The sequence below is a fragment of the Dermacentor andersoni genome, chromosome 2 (assembly GCF_023375885.2).
Source record: "Dermacentor andersoni chromosome 2, qqDerAnde1_hic_scaffold, whole genome shotgun sequence".
Classification (NCBI taxonomy): Eukaryota; Metazoa; Arthropoda; class Arachnida; order Ixodida; family Ixodidae; genus Dermacentor; species Dermacentor andersoni.
The window spans coordinates 77,773,666-77,795,647 of NC_092815.1; the positions used below are offsets into that span (position 1 = coordinate 77,773,666).

Here is a 21,982-nt window from a genome sequence, read left to right on the forward strand (position 1 = left end):
CGGTTTGAGCGGCGGGCCCACAAGCCGTTGCCAAAGCTAAACAACAAAATCCAGAAGCCAGATTTTGGATAGTAATTGTTTGCAATTCGTTGCATTAAATACGAGAGCAAGCATAAAGAATGACGTAAGTGTACATTTGTATGATTATTAAACAGTGAATAAAGTTGATCGCTTAGCAGTTGAAAAGTAGCGCGAACTTCAAAAACACCGACACAACAAGCATAACAAAACGTAGCAAGATGGCGGCGCGCAGCTAGCGCTCCGTGATAGTTCTTCATGCATAGTTTTTTGTGTATGTGATGCGGTCTTGGGAAACGCGGGACGCCAGATATATAGGGTTTCTCTCATGAATAGTGTGCCTTTGCTGCTTACTGCATTTTAACTGTCAGTCAATGGCAACGAGTGAGGACGAAACTGAGGTGTTCAGCCATTTCGGCCAAATCTTGGCCGATCCTCCACCCAAGAGAGATTTATGCAACAAGTGCAGGTGGGTTCGGACCTGACGCCGCCTGATTGTTCTACTGCTGTGAAGAGTCGCCTTTGCGTTCAAATTATGTTTTTTCTATTCATAAAACCGTTTCAGGCGGCCGCCTTCCGTTTGCTGGTGTTGCTCTTTGCCGGCGACCCCAGTTGCCATCTCCAGCAAGGTTTACATCCTCCAACATCCCGGAGAGGTACCGCTGGCACGTTCTTATCCCACTATCACTGGTTTAAATCCAGATTATGAAGGTCGCAAAATCGAAATTATTGTAAAAAAAAAAAAAAGGGTGGAGGTTGGGGGGGGGGGGGGGGGGGGTTGCGCAGAAAACCGTTGACGATTATTGTTAACGAACGAACGAGCGAGGGAACGAACGTTTTCCTTGCCGAGTCCGACCATTGACAAAAAGCAAAAGCGGGCGAAATAGGCAAATAAAGCTATTCGCTTTAAAAAGGCATGTACCGGGACTTGTGCTTACATTCAACATAGGTGCGCAGATGCTAAGTTATGAACATGGTATTTATATAAAGCGGCGGTCAGCCTTCGCACCAAACGCCGCAAGGACACATTTTGGAGTTACAAACTCGGAGCTAACAGCGCATTTGCGGTTAATTTGTGCGCCTTCCCTTTCATTGATACCTTGAGGAGGTGCAGGCAAGTAGGAACAACACGCCTGCGGTAAATAAATAAATAATTATAAAAAAAAGAGCAGTTATTACGCATACTTGCATTAAAAGGCAGCGCGGCACCTTGACGTAACCGGTAGCTAAATGTTCCCCAGCTTGAATCCTCGGCAGTAGTCGTATACACACGGGCGAATGTGTAAAGGAAAGTACGCTGTCCATTTTTCCCATTCCGGCCAGTCTAAAGAGAGAAACATAGTCGGGCGAGCAGTTGACGGAGGATGAACCTTTACTCATAAGCATTCATTAAAAGCACGGAAGTTCCGGAAATTTTGAGAATACTTGCGACTTCGTTATTGGGCCTGAAATTCATAGGTGGAGTGCAGTGGACTTACGAAGAAGTATATCCACTGAAACTTTCGCTCGCTGGGCAAACGCGTTGGCTTAATTTTTTCTTTCTTTGCGATTTCTGCCGCATGGAATTTTCTGTTGCCACTACTTTCCTCAGCAAGTGATGCACTTTTCTTCTCCTTAGGTGAAACGGAACCTGTCCACAGCTCCTATGCTTGAGGCAGCACTCTCCAGCGAGAGATGCATAATTCTCCGAGGTCGTAGGTTCTCGAGGGAGCGCTATGGGCTGCTGGAAAGTGTCCTTGATCCTTCATCAGAAGACACCATCCTCCTGTATCCTGGGCCTGAGGCCAAGGACGTACAATCATTAGCCACTGTTCAGCAGCGAGGGCAAGGATACAATATTGTAGTTTTGGACGGCACCTGGTCACAAGCTCGTTCACTCTTCTTCAACAGCCCACAGCTGCACTCACTGCAGCAGGTATGTTTTTCACTGCAGAAAGTATTTGTGGGATAGACCAAAGTTCGGTATGCTGTGGAGAGAAACCTAGGAGAGGAAAGATAGGTCAACCAGAAGAGCGTCAGTTTTTTTACCCTACATTGGAGTAGCAAAATCATACATTGTGGAAGTGTCGCACATTATAATAGCACTTGCTGAAAGCCTGCTGACTTGTGTGGCACACCTTTATCTCATAGTAACCAGCAGCGAAGCCATTGCAGCGCACTAACTGAGCTGCTCCATAGAGTCCTTGATCAGACACTGAAGGTGCCGGGCACCTGCACTTGCTGTTGTGTGCTTTCTACGTGCCAACTGTGTTGTTCGAAATTGTGCCTTTCGCTTGCAGAGTCGTTGCTGATACATTACTGGCTTATGAATTCCATATTACCATAAAGTTCACTGAAGGATGGAGGCTTGGAGTGATCAACAGTGGTCGATTAACAGTGATCGAACAAGGAATACGCTGAAATCAACATTTCAACTAGGGGAGTTATGGAAACATTGGCTTTAGCGACACTCCTTATTCAACCACTGAATACTACTGTAAAGTGATCGTTGATTGCTTGGAATGTATATACATAACACGTACAGCTGGCCAGATATTTAGCTAGGCTGCACAAGCACCAAGTTTTTCGTCTGTCAGTGTTTTATGATGGACAGAATTTGTGAGACAGTAGATGTTAAGCTTTTGCTCAATCGCATGCTTTACAAGGACCGTCTCGCAAATTCTTGCCATCGTAAGGCACTGGTGGACAGAAAATTAGGCACTTATCCAGCCTAGTTAAATATGTAACTGGCTGTACAAAGAAAGAGTGGATTGCTCCATTCACCGGCACTTGTAGCAAGTTTACTTTACTGTTGACCATCCGAGAACGAGTTTGCTAAAATTAACTTGTTCACTGTCTCCACTACCTGCACTGCCCTATGATACGATGCCAGAGAACACAATGACATTGGTGCTTAAATTTCCTGTGTTATACTTTAAGTGTCATACATCAGCCCATATTTTTGAAACGAATGCAAACGAAAATCGAAGGTCCTTTTAATGATAACTTGAACATGAGAGGAATGGTCCTTCAAACATGTTTGGGCGTATGTGCAATGAGCACTTCTCTTGGCAGTGTTCTTACTTGTATTAATTTACCGTCTTTCCAGGTGCAGATAAATGCTTCCCAGGCAAGTCGCTATGTGATACGAACTCAGCCAACAAGTGAATGCCTTTCAACAGTAGAGACGGTGGCCTATGCCTTGGCAGCTCTCGAGGAGAAGCCACATCTACAAGAGGCAAGTTTCTTAATTAAGAAATCAAGTGACCATTGCTGGCATTACCATTTAAAATAGAGTGTATGGTGTTGGGCTGCTGAGCACGAGGTCGTGGGATCTAATCCCGGCCACGGCGGCCGAGTTTCGATGGAGGCGAAATGCGAAAATGCCCGTGTACTTAGTTTTAGGTGCATGTTAAAGAACCCCAGGTGGTCGAAATTTCCGGAGTCCTCCACTACGGTGTGCCTCATAATCAGAAAGTGGTTTTGGCACGTAAAACCCCATCATTAAAATTTAAATAGAGTGAATGTATAAAAGCAAGACATGTAGACAATGCTATCAACAGTAAATTAAAAAAAATGCGATTTAGAATGCCAGGAATTTAACCTCATATGCCCATACAAGCTTCATAAATTGTCCACTAATTTGAGCACACGGGGCAGTGTTTGCAGAAATATGGATGTTAGGAGTGCAAAAGCCTTCAGCTGTCATACAAGCTGTGTGTATTTAACTAAAGTTAGCTCTGTGCACCCGGTTACATGCAATGGGTGAATGCATTGACATTCACCTTCATTGCTATGTGCTGCTTTGAAAAATTATTGAGAACATTTACCAATGTTGTCCTTCAAGAAAACTCACACCAGCAGGTTTGGTTGTAAGTGCACATATTATGCCCACAATTCACTGCCTCACTTTGCCTTACTTCCATAGATTGCAAAGTAAAGCATAACTGTGTCTGTCAAACTTTTCTCCAACAAGAAGTTACGGGCGAATAGGAAAAAGTATTAGGTGACTAGAGCATACACACGGATCAGTCACTATGGAGAGCTATCTCTATGCCTGAACCAATACCGAGCTAGGCTCATGGGCATCTGCGTCTACATGAACAAGTTTTCCAGCATTTGCAAGCTGGTCAGCTGCGCAAGTATGCTGATATTGAAAATGTTGGCAATACAGCGCTAACATGTTGCAGCTAGATGTTTCATGTTTTCTATAGATAGACTGTCAACAGGCTGGTAATAATGGTTGATTGGCTACTAATTCAAATAATTTCTCTTTGCATGCGTTGTTGCTGCGAAGGTGTACAATAAAACACTTGGGCAGCATGGTAACTCAGCTGGCGCATGAACAGCACAACAATGGTGCTTGTACACTTGTTACTTCGGCATAACAGAATTGAGACGCATGCCTTTTACACTATAGTGAGCACACTCAAACAGCACGCTTTCTGACTTGCTCTGTACTTGGGGCCATGTACAGCGCTGAGCGATTTCAAAGCCGAAGATTGGACTGCGCAGTGGCCAGCACTTTTTGTACAACTGATGAGCGCTGGGTGATTGCTGAGGTATGAAGTGCAGTCATAATGCCTCACAGAGTCTTTAACTTTCATTGGACAGCATGATGCACCAGCTTGGTGTTCCCAGTGACCACCAGTGGCATGAAAAGTGCCAGCGGCGATGTACTCTCAGTATAGAGTTTGAATTGCTGAGCACTGCACACTCAACTCAGGCTCACTGCTGTGCACTGAGCTCCTCCTTGAAATGTGTACAGCACTGCAAAAAAGTGATGGCGATGACAAGATGGTAATTTATTTGCCATTTTCTGCCACGTAGGTGCTGACAAGACCGCTGCAAACCTTGTGCCGTTACCAGTTGGAACATGGTGCTGTGAAACACCAGAGCAAGGAGTTTCTCATTCAGAATGGACTATACATGAAGCCGTTGTCACGACGCATCATGCACAAGCTGGCACGCAATGAAGATCTCAAAGACGCTCTGAAGTGACTGCTCATGTGTTACAACTTGTGGTCAAATACGCGAGGGAAGTGCTGTGGTTTAGTGTGAAAGTCTGTGGGACCTGCCAATTAGGCCACCGCCCAGTTAGCAATCATTTCCACTATTGATGTGAATGTTAAAGCACCGAAGCCATACAGGTACCTTTTAGGGTGCCTTCAAGCGTCCATGTGAAGCTTTTTCTTTTTTTTTTGCTGGCACTACACAACAAAACATTTGCGTTCGTCTAAATGGCCAGACTTTTTATGTCAGCTGGTGTTACTTCTAGTCTCTGTTTCGATAACCGTAGAGCTGTATGGCTGTCGAGTAAAAGAAATGTAACCTTTGCTCCACATACAGACACTGATACTCTAAATGTACATACACACAATACTCCTGACTTGACAAAAAACATTTAATGATCAGACAACATTTGAACACCAAGTACAACGGAATGTTCAATGAGATTCCATTGCAGTCTAACAACAATTCACTAAAGAACAGTAAAAGTGAAAATAAAGGCACTAGGAAATAAACCACTTGGCAGTGCAAGAAAAAAAAGAAAAAGCAGCACGAGTGCAGATCACTTGATCACAGATGTAGGGACTAAGCAAACAAGTTCTGTGGAAATTTACAAGGTGGTTTCATGAATGTTGGCATCCATCTGAAAATAGCCCAAATCTAAAGCGTTTGAGGCATTCTTTATCAGAAACTGGCATAAGCTTTCTTTGTAGCTTTGTGCAACTTTCAGGTGCACGTCAACGGTCTCTTTCAAATGTAGGGACTAGAATGGCACAGCACGACTGCCTCGTGCAGGGTTCTCAGCTGCCATAAGAAATCGCAGTGTCGTCACCAACATGACAGTGAAAACGTGTCAACAATTGATTTCAAAAGTTCTGTACATGTGACCTCTATACAGAGAGACAAGAGAGAAGATATAGTCTGGGGATTTTTATGATGTGCTATCTGTTGCAGATGTTCCCAGGACAAAGTGTGTGCAACCAATATAGAGGTAAAGCCATTTGATACTGCCACTGGGCTAACCTTAATAATAGACAGGTATCTTCACAGTCTTACATACAGAGCAAAGGTTAATTGGACGTTCTGAAGCTTTCACTACAAATACATTTAGCAACCTTCACATTCACACACTTTTGCAATGCCTATGGCTATTCTCCATCACTGTGCCCTGTGATCCTAACATATCATGCATCACAACAGAGGTTACACAAACAAATGAATCAAGAGTGTAGAAAGATAGTCTCGCTACGCTACCTTAACATGAGACTTCTCTGAGGAGTGTCTTTACTTGTAATGACTCAAAACATTGACATGTAAGCCTACATGTACGCCTACATGTACATGTAAGCCTACAAAATATTTAAATTTCTTACCAGGTGACCACATCAAAAATGAAGCTGGGAGAATGCACATTAAAACATCTGTTAATGCTTCTTGTGGCGCAGTTGCAATTACGCATTGGAAAATTATATTCTCAGTGCACCATGCTTGAGCCTAAGCAAGTACACCATTCAGGTAAGGGTAACCACCTGCGAACGCATGAGAAGGTCTAGTTGGCAATGCACAACCTTTGTCAACAATTCAAGCATTCGAACACAGAATGACGTTACACAATACTTTTACGAAAACCCTGCAAGTGCACTGCATTGCAATGTATACGCTGAGGAGCTTGCTGCCACAGAAAATTTCATAAACGATAGCTCTGCATGCTGAAGAAAACATTCCACAGGTTGTCATGATCGAACAAAGAAGGGCAAAGACTACTCGGGCCCCGTCACAAAGTACTGCAAGAGTATAAGCTCATCTTGACAACCTGCACGACCACTATTTCTACAGGTTGCTTCTTTAACGGACCTATGCGCTTCATTAAAAGATAATAAGCAGTTGGCCTTGCTGGGGCTATCACCCAGATAGCACTGTCGTCATGGTTTTGGCAGCATTGGAAGATTTGAGAGTCTCGCAAATTCTGCACGCTGCAGTCTTCCTTGCATTTCGCCTACAATTTCATTAACGAAATGCACAGTAATACGAGGCACAAAAGTAGAAAAAGGCAGAGCAACAACATAAAAGCACAGTTCAAATGTTTCGAAGGCACTGCAGAAAGGTAAACGCATAGTAGGTTTTTTCTGCCCAACCTGTCTGAAATAAGTTTTTTGTTGTCAAGCTGTGAAGTGCATCTTGCAGATGGCTAATGTAAAACACTGTAGTGACCACAGCAATGTGCCAAATTAAGAACTTAATCTCAGCAAGAGAGTCACTATTACAAGCTGCCACTTACTGCCTCTCCTAGACCCGATATCTAGACACCCTAGGAAGTACATTTGCGCAGAAGCTAAAACGTTCAGAAAGTGTGCAAAGAGCCGCTGATTCAATCTGAAGTAGGGAGTTCCAAGATAGCTAATCTAATCTTCGTACACAGGAATTGCTGCCATGCAACTGCTACCCCTGAAGTTGATATTGGGGACATTGTGAGTACTTGTTCTCGAGTTATAACAGACAGAATCAGAAGCTGAGAATTTTCTATTTTAGCCCAAAGAAAATAGAAGTACCTCTCCTGTCCTATTTTGTGAGCTTTATAGCCCAGAAATCTAAAGTGGGCAAATCACTCTTTGCATCTATCCACAGTGCACAAGTGTCCAAGCATAAAAGTTTCTTAAGGCAACATTCATTTTTTTCTCATAATTGGCACAAATATTCTCAAATTTTCAAGAACTTTATAGTTACGCTGGCCTATCTGGACTAACAAAACTGACTTAATGAGTTATTTGTCACACGAGAACTCAAACCATGTGACAACATAAACGTAGCACATTGTACCTGTAATAGCTGCTTGATGCTATGAATTTGCAGCATCGTGTTTCAATGATTGAAATGTAAAACAAACAAAATTTAAAAAAAAGTGAAGCAGCAAATGTTGATGCTTTGCACAGCTGTGTGCAAGATGAGCTTGAGACTCAATGCACCACACACAAAAAAAGGGCATGATAGTACTTGGGGGCAGAGCGTCCAAAACAACCAACACAATTTTGTGTTCTTTTTGCCAGCATGGACCATGTGGTATATCCCGCAAGCAGCGTGTCCCCGACTTCTCAGTGGTGGCTACTGGGAGCCAAACCAGAAACACTACGTCCTGTCAACGCCTAACGGACTGGATGGCAGCAGCATCAGGACGGCCATCCCAAAGATGGCACAGGGCCTCACCAACACTGGGCTCAAGTTCCTGCATAAAAATGCATAAGACAAGATTGTAACAGCCAGTCACCTTCCACCCAAAGGAAGAATGAAAAACACTAGTAGTAGTAGCACATATTATTATTAGTACAGTTGCCAACCAATAAATCAGATCCCAATAATCCGGAGTTGCTCGGTAATCTGGATAGCTTTGTAGGACTGTCAATGGCCTCATAGACTTAATGTGTAGAGATGACTGATATTTCAGACAGCCGCCAGCTCTAAATTTGATTATCCAGACTCCGTCTGTGGCCTGTAGTGTAGCCGACGCTACCGCCATTATCTCCTCTGGCAACTTTGACGCGACATCAAATATGGCCTCAGAGATTACATGCTAGACAGTAATCCCTGAGGCCTAGCCTTGGTCGCAGCACTGCGCCTCAGAGATTTAACTGCAAATGCAAATCTTAGAGGCTGTGGCTGAATTCTGAGGTTGCATCAATGTCGCGATCATCATATCCTATTATGGCACCACCAAGCATGGGCCGCTCTTGTTTGATGAATTTGCCCTTCGGACAGTGTTCTGCCATTGTGTGCTTGTTTGTTTAGTTTTCGTTTCAGACAGTGCTCTGCTAGCTCCAATTAGCCTTTCTGATGAAGTTATTAACAGTGCGCATCAAATGGCACCAATAATGCCCTCACAGTCTGAATAAGGCTGACTCTGCAACAGAAGAGCCTGAACTGCTGCACAACTAGCTTAACCCTTTGAAGGTTTTTGCCGTACATGTACGGCGGCGGTTTTCTGTCCCGCAAGGTCTTTGCCGTACGGGTACGGTTCCGACCCTCCGTTTGAAATTTCGCGCCATAATGACGATGAGCGCTCATCGGGAGGTGCTGCCACCTCTTAGCACTTACAAGATGCGTTTGAAATTCGTGCTACCTTCTTGGGGAGATAAACAGAGCTGATTGCTAGCTTCAGCGCGTCGCTCAGACTGCGGCAACGCCCCTTTGGCGGTTTCGGTTTCGCCGCGTGATCGCTACGGAGGCGCGCGAAACGTCATTTTTTTCTTTGTCGGCACTTCTTGCAGGGCGATGGAAGTTGATTTCTATCTTGATTGGCGCTGCTCTTAGCTTGCTTATAGCGGCGTTCGTGAGATATTCCCGCTCTCAGTGGCAACGCGCTTTCGCGGTTTCGGTTCCGCCGCGTGATCGCAACGGAGGCGCACGAAACGTTGTTTTTCTCTTTGTCGGCATGCTCTCGCAGGGGCGGCGGAAGTTGATTTCTATCTTGATTGGCACTTCTCTTAGCTTGGTTATCAGCACTTGCTTATCAGCGCCGTTCGCGAGGTATGCTCGCCCTCCGCGGCAACGCGCTTACGCGAGAGGGTGCCTCAGACCTCTGCCCAAGGCAGCCGCACGCAGAGATGGCATGTGTGCGCCAACACAACTCCTCGCTTCAAGAGAACAGACACGCATTTTAGGTGTGCAGACTGCGATAAGGCGCTGTGCGTAGACCCGTGTTACAAGGAGTACCACGCTCGGAAATACTATTGAACATTTTGCAGTTCTGAGTGATGCCGACACCAAAATACTGTTCCTCATTATTTTTGACTATTTATTCCCGACTTAATACATTTTGGACATTCAAGATCCGCAAAAAAATAATTTGACCACCTGGGAAAGTTTTTTTCAAAATAATTCGACCCTCAAAGGGTTAAATAAGGTCATCATTGATGACCTGCTAGCCTGCAGTGTGCTGATTCCTGCCACCGTTACATTTGAAGACGTTGCAAGTGTCAACAGTGCGGTGTCGTTGTGCGCCAAACTGAACGATGACGAAACAATTGAGCAAGCTGTATAAACCTTGCATACCTCTTGTATAAATGCGTCTCCGTAACTCGAGATTACGCAACCCCAAAAATTTGTTACATTAGGTGTCCTTCGGTCCACTCTGTTTCTTTGGGTTTCAATACATTTTTTCTTTTTCAGTGCCCCTCGAATAGCTTATATCTACAGAAAAATTGTATGCAGTATCCCTGCTGTTTAAGTGTGCTCATGCTACCTCATCCGCAGCCAGCTACTCTGGATGTTCGTCAAATGTTAGTTTCACTTTATATGATGTACTCACCTGGCCGTCTCGGCTGACCTGCACTTTCCGGTTCTCATTCCAGGGATTCAACAGGTGCCTCGTGTCCTGGAAAGGCAGGTTACACCTGCAAGAGCAAATGATAAGGCTGAGGATTCTTGACTTGTGTGCAGTAGAAAGTGTAACAAGCTTACTCCCCAGGAAAGTGGGTGCTTAAGAATTACAATGGTTTAATAAAGCTTAATGAATAAATAAATAAACCACCCAACCAACCAAAAACTTTACTACTGATTGGTTCACAGGGTTTTACATCCCAAACCCACAGTCCGCCTATGCGAGATGCCATAATGGGGATTGGACGGGAGCGGAAGGTGGCTATGGATTGGACTGCAGGAATGAATTTTCTTGATTAACTGATTGATTGGTATAATGTCCTCACACATAAAAAAATGCTCAGACAGTTACTGCCATGATTTTAATCTCGACTCCTTCTTTCTCCTCCATCTCCATTCATTCCCATCAAAGCAGATCTCCTTGCACACTCCCCAACCCCTTGAATAAATTACGGGGTTTTACGTGCAAAACCATGATCTGATTATGAGGCATGCTGTAGTAGGGGACTCCAGAATAATTTGGACTGGGGTTCTTTAACGTGCACCTAAATCTAAGCACATAGTTGTTTTCACATTTCACCCCCATCGACGTGTAGCCACTGTGTCCAGGATTCGATCCTGCAACCTCGTGCTTAGCAGCCCAACCCCATAGCTACTAAGCAACCACGGGTGGTCACTCCCCCTCCTTTATTTTCATACCTCCCGAGATGATACGGAGCTACGTTTCTGATAGTGTTCATTTCAAATGCTCTGGAAAATCTCTCATAATGTGTACTCTTCAGAATTCCTTGTTGCGTGGTTGCCTTGGCCTGAATGAATGGACTCAGGAACAGTGTCTTTGATCCTTGTAGGCCTTTCCGAACTAGCGCCACATCTCCCAGCTTGACATTAGGAAGGCAAATGGGAAGTCACTTGTCAAATGCTTGCTTCACCGCTTTTTGGTACTTGTGTCGTTCTTTCATTAAGTTGGCCTTTTCATGTAATGCTCTCTTGTTTGGAAGACCCAATGTTAGGTCAGCTGGGAGCCATGTGTTTACTCCGAAGGCTGTGAAGTGGGGCGGCAGCAGCCTAGTGTCACTGTGTTTGAGTTATGTTGCGCGGTTGCTGCGTCCAAGGCGCACTTCCACCAATCCTTCAAATCTGGTTGCATTAAGATAAATGCCTTAATGTCTCCAGTTACTCTTTCCGCCGATGCATTCACCTCTGGGTGGTATGGCAGTGGGAAAGTGCAGCTTTGAGCCATTTTCCTCAGCCCACTCTGTGAGACTCTTACTGTGAAATGCGGCGCCATTGTAATCTGGTTGCATTAAGATAAATGCCTTGATGTCTCCAGTTACTCTTTCCGCCGATGCATTCACCTCTGGGTGGTATGGCAGTGGGAAAGTGCAGCTCTGAGCCATTTTCCTCAGCCCACTCTGTGAGACTCTTACTGTGAAATGCGGCGCCATTGTCAGCAACCAAAACTTTCGTGTTTTCAAACATTCCGTCCGTTTCTTAAGCAGTTCAATGGCAGTACTGGTGTCTTTTTCCATGGCTTTATCACCACCATTCTCATTCATTCATCAATAGCGATGACAAATTACCGTATGGGCCACATCTGTGTAAGGGCTGCACCCGTGTAACGGCCACAGCCGCAATGTGGCAGCCCAAAATTTGGAGAAAAACAATTTCCAACGGTGACGCAATCGTGTTCGGTGAGCCGATGCGAGGCGCATGCATCAGCAAATTTTTCACTTTCTGCATACTTCTGCGTGCCGCTATTAGATGGCAAGAGTCGCACGTTGACCTCAGATGCAACGGTACATCCGGGTTGTGTACCAGTTGACGGCTGGCCGACACAACTTTCACCAAAAGGTTCGGTCCCGTGTAACAGTAGCACCTCGTCAAAATTGTGAAATAAATTGCTGCCCTTACACGAGTCTATAAGGCACAGTGTCTTTTTGATGCCTGATATAGCCATCTTGTTCACACAGGGTAAAATTTTGCCTTACTTATGTGGAACTTGTGGCACGTTCGAATGTGGTGTCGGATGTGTTCTTTCATGAACTCCCACATAAACCTTTTCGACATCTTCCAATAGGTTTTCCAAAACCCATCGTGTCCGCCAGAGTCAGTCAGGGCTGTCGTGATAACGTTCCAACAGAATGGGTGTGCTTGATGCTGGAACCTAAAGCCATCCGCCATTGTTTAGTTACGTTACTTCGGTGCCCTCCCACAACCTCAGGTAGTTAACACAGGGAGGTGAACTTTTTGTTCGTATATGCAACCCTGATAAGTCATCTGCCTCAGAAAGCTTCTCCCCTGGTTTATCAGAAACATCAAACGTAAATTGCTAGATTTCTGCTATCCATCAGGCAGGTCTGTCTTTTGGTAGGGCGAAGTTCAGAAGGTGGCTGAGTGCTTGATTATTAGTAAACAATTTAATATGACAGCCTTCTAAATAGGTGTGGAAATAATGCAACGCCATGAACACTGCCAATGCCTCCCTCCTTTTTGGTGGCTGGGTAATTTTCATGCATCTTGGTAAACGTGTAATAGTAGTATCCTATGACCTTCAGCTGTTGGCTAACGAACTCTCTTGGATCTCTCTGGTACAAAACAGCACTGGTGCCATAGTGAGAAACGTCTATGCAAAGTTTAAATGATGTGAAGTCAAGAAGGATTAGTATCGGGTCGGATTAGATAATTTGTACCAGATCATTGTAAACATGTTCACATTTGTCTGACCACATAAAACGTACTCGCTTCTTCATTAGCACAGTTAAACACTTCGTTCTTGTGGCACAGCCAGGTATAAATGCTCGAAAATGTCCAGCGAGAAAGAGGAAAACATGAAGTGAACTTACATTGTGTAGCCTCATTAACTGAGATATCCGATGAATTGATTTCTCTTTTGTACTTTTTATTCTGCTATCAAATATTCTTCTAAGAAAGACGACGCTCTTTTTATAAAATTCACTTTTTTGGTCATTTATGTTCAACTTTGCTTGGCTGAGAGCCTCAAGAATCTGAGTGAGGTGGGCATTGTGTTCTTCTTTTGTTTGAAGTTGTAAAGTGGTCCTTGCCTGTGTTTCCATTTGATGAAGTAGCAGCGTCCGCCCGAGCTGCCATCATTTTCATCCGCGGGCCAGTTCATGTTGGAGGCTGGTCCTTGGAGCACAGCGTAGCCTTGGAACTGCCCACTTCCATGCACCGAAAATATGAGCATCACTTCCTTGCCTTCCTGTATGGGGAAAGCAGGCAACAGGAATCAACAAAGCATAACATCAGCAATAACACAACGTCCAATAATCACTGAGATTATTATTATAACCACTGAGATCACTGTGTGGAACATTATACAGTAAAACCTTGACATAACAATGTAGTACTTGCAGTGAAAAACTCAACTGAATCGTGAATTTTGTTAATTTGAGTCTGCGAAATTTCAGCAGTAAAAATTTAATTCCCAGAACATTTCTGGTGGATAGTGCCTTGTCAGTAAGCACTTAAGTCCATCAGCATCGCTTATGGTGTCCGATATTTGCGTGTGTTCCGGTGCGCAGTGCTGTAAGTCTTGAATACCATGGCTGACCACATTAGTGCCTGCAGCCACCATCAGATGACGGCCATAAATTTTTAAAAAGTCTTAAAAGATACGGATATTTGTCATGAGAGAAAAAAAAAAAAGTCAGATTCTCACCAGGAAGGCACAGCACTGATGGTGATAACAAAGCGACAACTACATAAAGTGAGGGGTTTAGTTTGATCAGTGTCATGCGCTCAGGCAAACATAAACAGATCTCGCTTGACGCACGCGAACACGTCACAAATTGAGTGAATGCCTCGCACCGTGCCTTGGAACTTGAGATCACACGACTGCCGGCACTAGATGCCCGGGAACTATGTACATGGGGAGAGGGCAGACAGGCATGCATCTCCTGCCTCTCCCCTCCCCCTTACCCCCAATACGTGCTTATCACCTCCTTCTGCCCCCCCCCCCCCCCCATTGCTGTGCGTTCACCCCCTTCCCATTTCCTTTGTGCTGAGGACAAAATCGGCTCTTCTGCGTTTCTATGAGTGCGCAGAGGTGCCGCGTGCCCTGCGGCTCCTGCAAGTTGTTTAGCACTGCGACAAATGCTGCACTGTTTCCTGCATACCATGTCCTGGCGCGCACGCTTCGACAGCACATTTACTGCTCAATCTTTTAATGTGAAGCACACATTCAATTAACTTTTGCCTTGGCCGACATCTTTATAGCTTGTTTTTTTTTTGCTAGATTTACCAGCCACACATGCATGAAATGGCGGAAAACTTCATTAAATCGAAACTATGCCACAAAACCACTTCGTTAAATTGCGAGAAAATTACATGGTCTTCAATGGAACTATGATTGGGAAATAAAAATACCCTAGTTTATTACCTTGTTTGCTACATCACAAATTTCCTTAAATCAAGCTTCTTTATGTCGAACTTAGAACATTAGGCTTACTATAGGAACATTTCTTCAATGTTGTGTGAGGGTTAACACCAATTTAACACACTTCTGCAGCATCAAACTTGCCTACATAATCACTGGTGTGCCTTCACAACAGCACTAGCTGCTGTGTGATGTGTCCAGATCTATGTCATTCGATGCCAGATCCAGGTCATTCCTTTTTTTTTTCATGATGCACATCATGACCTGTTCACCTGTTAACAAAGTTTCACCAGGAAAAACAGTACTTTTTACACACAGGACTACGCCAAAGGAAAGCCCATGGCATGTGCCTCTTATGACTTGCTTTTGTGGCCAAGAAAGCAACCCTCCTCTCTCTTTTTCATTGACCACATTGCGCTTTGCTTACTGTAAACCAAACAAAAATACCTAGATACACACCCTGATGGCTGCCTGTATCTTGCGATCTGTATTGGGCCCCAAGGACCACAGGCCTGTCGAGAGAGACACGTCCACGGCTCGGTGGGTGCCAGCCTTGATGATGAAAAATCGACGATGGCCATTGACGGTGTGCCTGGGGCTCATGTCACAGGGGCTCGGCTGGCCGCTGCTTGTTGAGCGCAAGGATGAGCAGTCGGAACGGTCATCGGAGCACCACGAGCTACCTGCACGCAATAAGATTTATATTTTGACTGAGCTGGTAAACATACAATTAGATGGGCCCAGCATGGCAACATGAAGCCACCTTTACTTTTGTTTTGTGCGTTTTCATGCTGAGCCTTTTAAAAAAGAATATCTCCACGCATGCACGTACAGGGTGGGCTAAATATGAAAGAAAATGCCTAATCAATGGTCAAGCAAAGATTACACAAGTGCGACTTCAGACGCCATTCGCTAGTAACATGCTCAGTAGCTCTTCTACTCAAAGAACTCGTCCCTCCGTGCTTTCGTATTTTCAGTTCGAAATCAAATAAACTTTGTAGTCCTGAGTCCTGACAGTAGCCCTGACAAAAACTGGTGCAGTGCCATTGGTACTATGCCTTGGGCTACAGCTCCTTCATACATAAGCGAATGCCATAAACTGTCACCAATGATCCTGAAAAGAAACAAGATTTCTAAAAAAGAAAGAGTTGCTGACTAGCTGTAACAGTAAAAAGTCTGCTATAATGGTACACTTTCTTTAAAGGGGTCCTGAACCAATCCTTGAGATTGCTGAAAGAACACATTCAGTGGATGGCATACGTTGCTGCAAACATCTCAGCCAAATTTTGCAGTCATGCGCAGCACATGGAGTTGAGAACCGGAGTGTGAAGTTACCGTTTTCTCAAACGCCCTCTTCTCAAACAGAGGCCTGCTCTTCTCCTGTTTCAAAGCTGCCGGCACGTTGCATATGTCGTAACATGCAAGATTCCAATAGACAGCTGCTTTGGCTGATAGTTGACATCAATCAAGAAGGGCGTTTGGATGAGTGAGCTTCTTCCTACTGTTACTGTGCTTATTAATTGGTGCAGCCAACTAACGAGGCTGAAGTAAGCACAAATCAGTGTTTCAAATTTCAGTAAGAATTATGCACTTCTGGAAAAAGCTGACTATCATCTGCTCACACTTGCCTGCCCATGTAGGAATGAAGCTCAGGTCTTGCTAATTTCGACTAGTTTTGAACACTCAACTAGCCTTGAACAACGTGATACCTAAGCCCAGACCACGCTATGCCTGCTGTGCCTCATGAGGAATGGCGGTTAGCATCTACAAGAGATGCACAACAGCACTTGCTCATTCTCGACCGCTCCTGGCTTCACACTTTGGCAGACATCATTTTGTATTGTATTGTATTGTATATTTTGTATTAAACATTATCTACTGATAATGTTTAAAAATGCACAATATAAATTTGTCTACTGTCTCTGTAGGACAAAGTTGGCTTGGCCCACACAATGTAGCATGGCCGGACACAAGCCCAAGTGTGCAATGCAGTTAAATGCAGCCTCGTCTGCTTCCCGGCAGAGATACTGCTACCGCCATAAGGTGCAACCACGAGCCCTCTCGCTGCTGAGATATGCGGAAAACTGAGCACTCTGTTTGATATATGTGGGTTGCAGGGCGATATGGGCGTGGGGACACGAGCCAGCCTGAACGCTCACATCTCAATGGAACACGTCATCTGCTTCCCAAGTTGCACACCTCCTAGATTCATCACCTCATGGTCAAAGCTCGTTATGTTAAGAATCCTTTCAACACCAGTTCGAAGGGTGGAATCCATCACTGCCGCAGTACTCACACAAGCAACATAAAGACAACGAAGGCATAGGCAGGGCTCTAGCCCCACCTATGCGTTCGGTCACTTGTTTTCAAAGCCCAGGCCGAGTAAAGCAATTTTTCGCAAGCCCAGGCCGGGCCCGGGCATGATGCCTCCGGGCCTGAGCCAGGCTCAGGCTTGAAATCTCGGACATGGACTGAGGCTTGGCCCAGGCCTGTTCTATGAAGAACCTAGGTCAGACCTTCGAACACATGCAGGCACTCTGCATAAATCGGAGGTATTCTGTGCAAAGCTCAAGTGACAAGCTGGGAAAACTGGCAGTTAATTACCTTAGCAAACAAGATAAAACAGGGTTCTAATTATTTTTGTTTTATTTTCTTGCGTAAATAAGTTAATTAATTTTCTTTGTTTTCTTTGTTGTTACACAAACAAGCTTTTTTTCTTATGAAAGAAGAAATTGTACCACGAAACGCTCTTGATACATTAATGCTTTTTCCACTTTTTGTGACTGTACTAATTAATCACTCTGTAAATGATTATATTATTGCAATTTCATCATTTTACTGTTTTCATTTATTGCACCACATTGACGAGTGCTTTATGGTCACTGCAGTACACATAGATGCCTTCTGCCTTAGCAGTATTAAAAGTGTCCTTCATAGCGATAAATTTATGCCCAAGAGTTTTTTTGTTGTGGGCTCGGATGGGTTGGTAAGGCAGAGCAATTCTCACCCTAATTTTTTTCATGCCCAAGTTAGCATATGCACATTCCAGCATTCAGCTGCTTTCACTCCTAATAAATTTGAAGCATTTGCTTGCTGTGAGAACTATCCACAAGAGCCATTTTATTGCAATAGCAATTAGAACATGGAGCACCACCGCCATCAAGCTGTCAAGTTATCGAAGAACATGCATAGCTCGCACGTGAAGGCCTGCATTTAGTTACAAAAGCGTCGAAGTCAAGTCACCCTCATGCAGGGTTATGAGACCGAGCTAGCTAATGCTCCATCTTGTTCCAGGCTTTGTAGCAAAATGAATCATCCTCGCGCTTCGCTTGATTGGCTCTGTCGCAGCCAAGGCAGCGTTCTGGCTTCTACAGTTGCCATGAGCATTGTGCACTCACACATTAGCAATCCTAATGAGAAGTTGTGTGCTTACCAGGCCATATTGTCTGCAATGGTCTGCATAGAAAGAACACTAAACGTCAAGCTATATCTAGCGCTGCCAAATGCCAAAAGTTTTCCCAGTTTTCTGTCTGTCTCATCTTGGGCACCATCGACGTTCGATGTCAGTAATGCCATTGCCAACATTCCTAACACAACCGCATAGTGACCAGAGTTCCAACTCCATTCTGGAGAGTTAAGATTCCCACAATTCCACTTTAACGCCTTGGAATGCAGGTAGTTGGACCAATCACACTCCTGGAGTGGCCGAGATTGTCCATTCCATTCCTCCAATTCCAGTAAATTAAGCAGTGTCTCTAGAATGATTTACTATTTCCAATTGCTTGCCCAACAAAAAAGAAAAAGAAAGCATTTTTAAAAGCTTTAACAACATAATAAATCGTTCAAATCGTTCCACGAGCATACAAACCAGCTGACTATGAACTGAATCCCTTTCCTGGTCCCGAGATCAGTCTAAACAAAGAAGGTTGAACTAACGAAGCAACAGCGATGCGAGTGACTATTGAATAGATGGTGACAACTGAACGCATCTTGAGTGAATCGCTTGGGCACTGAATCGATGAGAAAACTGTCCTTCACACCCCAGGAGTGGCCGATAACTACCGCCATCCAGAAGAAGTGAAAAAGGCAGCAAAATGTTGATTGCCGAATAGCTGTCAAGTCTCAAGCTTGATTTGGCGGCGCTTTAGGAATGTGTGTGAGAATGGTGGCGTGGGCGGGAACGGGGACTGGGAGGGGGGGGGGGGGTGCCCCAGGCCCCCACCTGGGTACATGCCTGGTGCACGTAATATACTCAGCGCTATGTGGAAATTCCAGCATTATGCAGATAATACCCAGCACAGCTCTTTAACAAACTGAGGAGGCTGTTTTGACATCACAACACTTCTATGCCTGTTCAGCCAACACATTGAATAAATATTGTTAAACCAAGCACTGCAACCATCTACAAATTTCTTCCACCACATCTGCCATTGCTGCTTATTTTAAGTCAAATGCTACACATCAGAGCCAACACTATGGCCAAAAATGATTGTTTCATGCCATATTACAAGAGTGAGCATATCCAACCTGCATCTGAGCGCCCCATGCCCAAGGGAGTTGCCGGTAGGCTGGCGCCAGAGCCTCGGCGGGAGGATGGTGATGAGCTCGGGCCATACTCTAGGGACCCACCACGGCGGAGGACCGCTCGGCGGCCGGAAAAGCACTCTGCCCCACCTTGGCTCCTGTGATCACTGGCGGATAAAGAATACATAGGTCGGCAACTATACTTTGTGTAACTGTAACCAAAAGGATGACACACCTCAAAACGACTCCAAAATGCTGGGCAATAATTAAGGTCAGAAAGCAATTGCAATTTAAAAAATAGATGGTAAGGGCAGAAATGATTTGACATACACATGTAGTGCACTCCACTTACTAGTGATATACTGCTGCTTATGAGTAAAAGATATGAGAAGGAGGGTTGTCTAATGTTATGGGTATCTTCAGCTGGTCACTACTGAACACTCTGGGGCGCTCTGAAACCTGGCTCCATATTCGACTGGTTGAAATGGAATGCTCGAAACGTATTCGGCTGGTTCCATCTGCTCGCAAACTCTGATGCGTCGTCGTCTCCGCTCGCCCGCACTCTTTTTTTGTCAGGCGCCATCTCAGGTTTTCTGCTAGCCTACTGTTTCGGCTGCCATGAAGAATACATGGAAATCTAAGAATCCCCAGATTTCAGAATATTAGTTCATAGTAGTGAGGCATTGCTAACATCACAGGGAAACGGAATAACAATCGTTATTCAGAAAAGTTCAGTATTCTGAAGTTCAGAGTACTGAAATATTTATACACTGAAACTATAACAAAAGTCAGCAGGGGATTTATGAAAAGCTTGTTAATCTGAAAAGCTAATTAATGTAATGTTTGTAGTAACGAGGTTTCACTGTATCCATTATGTGGCTCTCGAACGTGTTCCGAGAAAAACGGAAAAGACACTTGAACTAGACTGACGGTCATACTCATTTTTGCTGTTCGAATCCAGAAACTCTAAGGTGGCTTCAAAGAGCCACTGTCTCATTTTCTTTATGGCTCAGCAGCCACAAAGTTGGCAGAAATGGGGATTTGTAACTCAGTCACAGCATACGACAGGCAATGCCAGCTACAAAAGGCGAGAGATGCGAACGAAGCTTATAAATTCCTCTCTGGAAGGCATTTGTGGCGTGCTGTGGCTGCACTTCTGAAATTGCGCTGCACAAAGTTGGAACTGCGCAGTGAATTTGTAAAGAACGTACAGGCAAATCGAACAGACCAATAATATCTTAGCCAATACTCAGCATCTGATTGTGCACAATACAATTCTACATATTGACACGTGGACTTGTTTATTTTACAGGTGAACACTTTTGACTGTCTAACGAATGTTATCGCTCAGCGCGGGATGTGCCCGCATGTATTGGAAGTTTCTCGAATGTTACAGATTGTTCTGTTGTCATCGAAGCTTGTGTAATCTGACTGCATGTGCAGCGCAAATTGTATAGAACTTTCGAGAAGACATGCGGGCACGACCGATTGCTCTGGAACCTTCAATGACTCGTGTATAAAAGCCGATGCGCTTGAGCGGCAGATCAGATTTTCGACAATCGCCGACTGTCGCCATTCTTTGAGTGTAGCTTGTTTTTGAGGGCACAAGTTCGCCCAATAATATGCTAGTTTCATCATTCCCAGTTTTGCTACTTTCTTCACTGTCACTACTACGTGACAATATAGTTTTCCAGACTTTACAAGTTATGCGGCTCACTAGCAAAAGCATACGGCCTTTCCTACAGCTTTGTTACTTTTGTTTACTCTTTGTAGAAGCTCAACAGACATCCTTATGAACACACTTATGCTTGCCATAAAATCCAGTTGAAAGCATCCTTCCTGACCCTGACCCAATGGCTTGGGATGACCAAATCACATGTAGTGTAGAAATAAAGGTTAAATGCAGACTTGTCTTTGCACGTCCATCAAGATCGCACTAGTCTTGTCTGATTATTAATGAAATTAGGCCTGGTGACACAATCCGTTTGTCAGTGACCACTTCTCTTAACAAAAGGTGGTAAGGGTAAGAACAAAAATTCATAACACCTGCAGATGAATTACAATGCATCAACAGACGATAAGGCAGAAATTGCAGTACCTTGCAGCTGGTTGTGGCAAGGTGTACGCATCTGGGCCAGAAGGCCGTGGTCGCTGTCCAATGCCTGGAGGTGGTCGCGGCAGATTCAGGGCCTCTTCCTCCGATGTGAGTACCCCCACAACGGCACGAATGACAGCGTCATCCGCTTGTGACCATGGCTTGGCCGGGGAATGCATGCGACGCAGAAACAATGCCTGCAGCTTCTGGCGCAGCTGTAATGCCAGACGACCACCCTGCACGATATGCTGACATGTTGGTCACGAGAGCCTAGACCATGGAAATTGCAAGACAAAAGTAGCTCCATTGGTCAACCCACGATGACCATCATTTGTTTGCCTGGCTGAGGGTGCTAAATAAGGAGGGGGCATCTTTTGCAGTGAATGTCGTGACTGCCTCACTAATGTGGATGTGTGAACTATTTCAAGACAGAAGAAACAGTGGACAGAGTGATGTAGTATGACGTTCATGACATCAGGTGTGATCAAGTGATGCCAGCTCCAGTGGAAAAGATATGTGGCCTACATAACAGGGCCATGCAACTTCAAGTGGCAGTTCACCAGCTGAACTAGCAGCTGCTGGCCAGG

General features: G+C 44.7%; 2 protein-coding genes across 3 annotated transcripts in view; one reads left to right on the top strand and one right to left on the bottom strand.

The window, feature by feature from the left end:
- Positions 1-221: 221 nt before the first annotated feature.
- Dtwd2 (DTW domain containing 2) lies at positions 222-5,341 on the top strand. Its single transcript, XM_050189090.3, has 5 exons — positions 222-487; positions 584-674; positions 1,637-1,933; positions 3,107-3,235; positions 4,828-5,341. The coding sequence occupies exons 1-5, from the start codon at positions 393-395 to the stop codon at positions 4,996-4,998; spliced, it is 783 nt and encodes a 260-aa protein (XP_050045047.1). The 5' UTR covers positions 222-392; the 3' UTR covers positions 4,999-5,341.
- Positions 5,342-5,387: 46 nt separating this feature from the next.
- LOC126542059 (3'-5' RNA helicase YTHDC2-like) overlaps positions 5,388-21,982 on the bottom strand; it is a 77,855-nt gene continuing 61,260 nt past the window's right edge. Inside the window, exons 23-29 of one of the 2 annotated variants that reach the window (XR_011892781.1) lie at positions 21,399-21,631; positions 19,304-19,467; positions 15,236-15,459; positions 13,443-13,600; positions 10,307-10,391; positions 6,357-8,227; positions 5,388-6,326 (exon numbers count right to left, since the gene is read on the bottom strand). Coding sequence is in view for 1 of the 2 variants with exons in the window: in XM_050189036.3 (XP_050044993.2) it covers positions 8,141-8,227; positions 10,307-10,391; positions 13,443-13,600; positions 15,236-15,459; positions 19,304-19,467; positions 21,399-21,631 (951 nt within the window). In the remaining variant the exon portion in view is untranslated. Of the gene's footprint in view, positions 8,228-10,306; positions 10,392-13,442; positions 13,601-15,235; positions 15,460-19,303; positions 19,468-21,398; positions 21,632-21,982 lie in introns of both variants that reach the window. The other variant, XM_050189036.3, reaches the window with a different exon arrangement.

What these genes read in the sequence shown, in the direction of transcription:
- Dtwd2 (XM_050189090.3), top strand. Translation starts at nt 393, where the DNA reads ATGGCAACGAGTGAGGACGAAACTGAGGTGTTCAGCCATTTCGGCCAA. An exon ending in GATTTATGCAACAAGTGCAG is followed by an intron (nt 488 to 583) that starts GTGGGTTCGGAC and finishes AAACCGTTTCAG; the next exon opens with GCGGCCGCCTTCCGTTTGCT. An exon ending in AGCTGCACTCACTGCAGCAG is followed by an intron (nt 1,934 to 3,106) that starts GTATGTTTTTCA and finishes CCGTCTTTCCAG; the next exon opens with GTGCAGATAAATGCTTCCCA.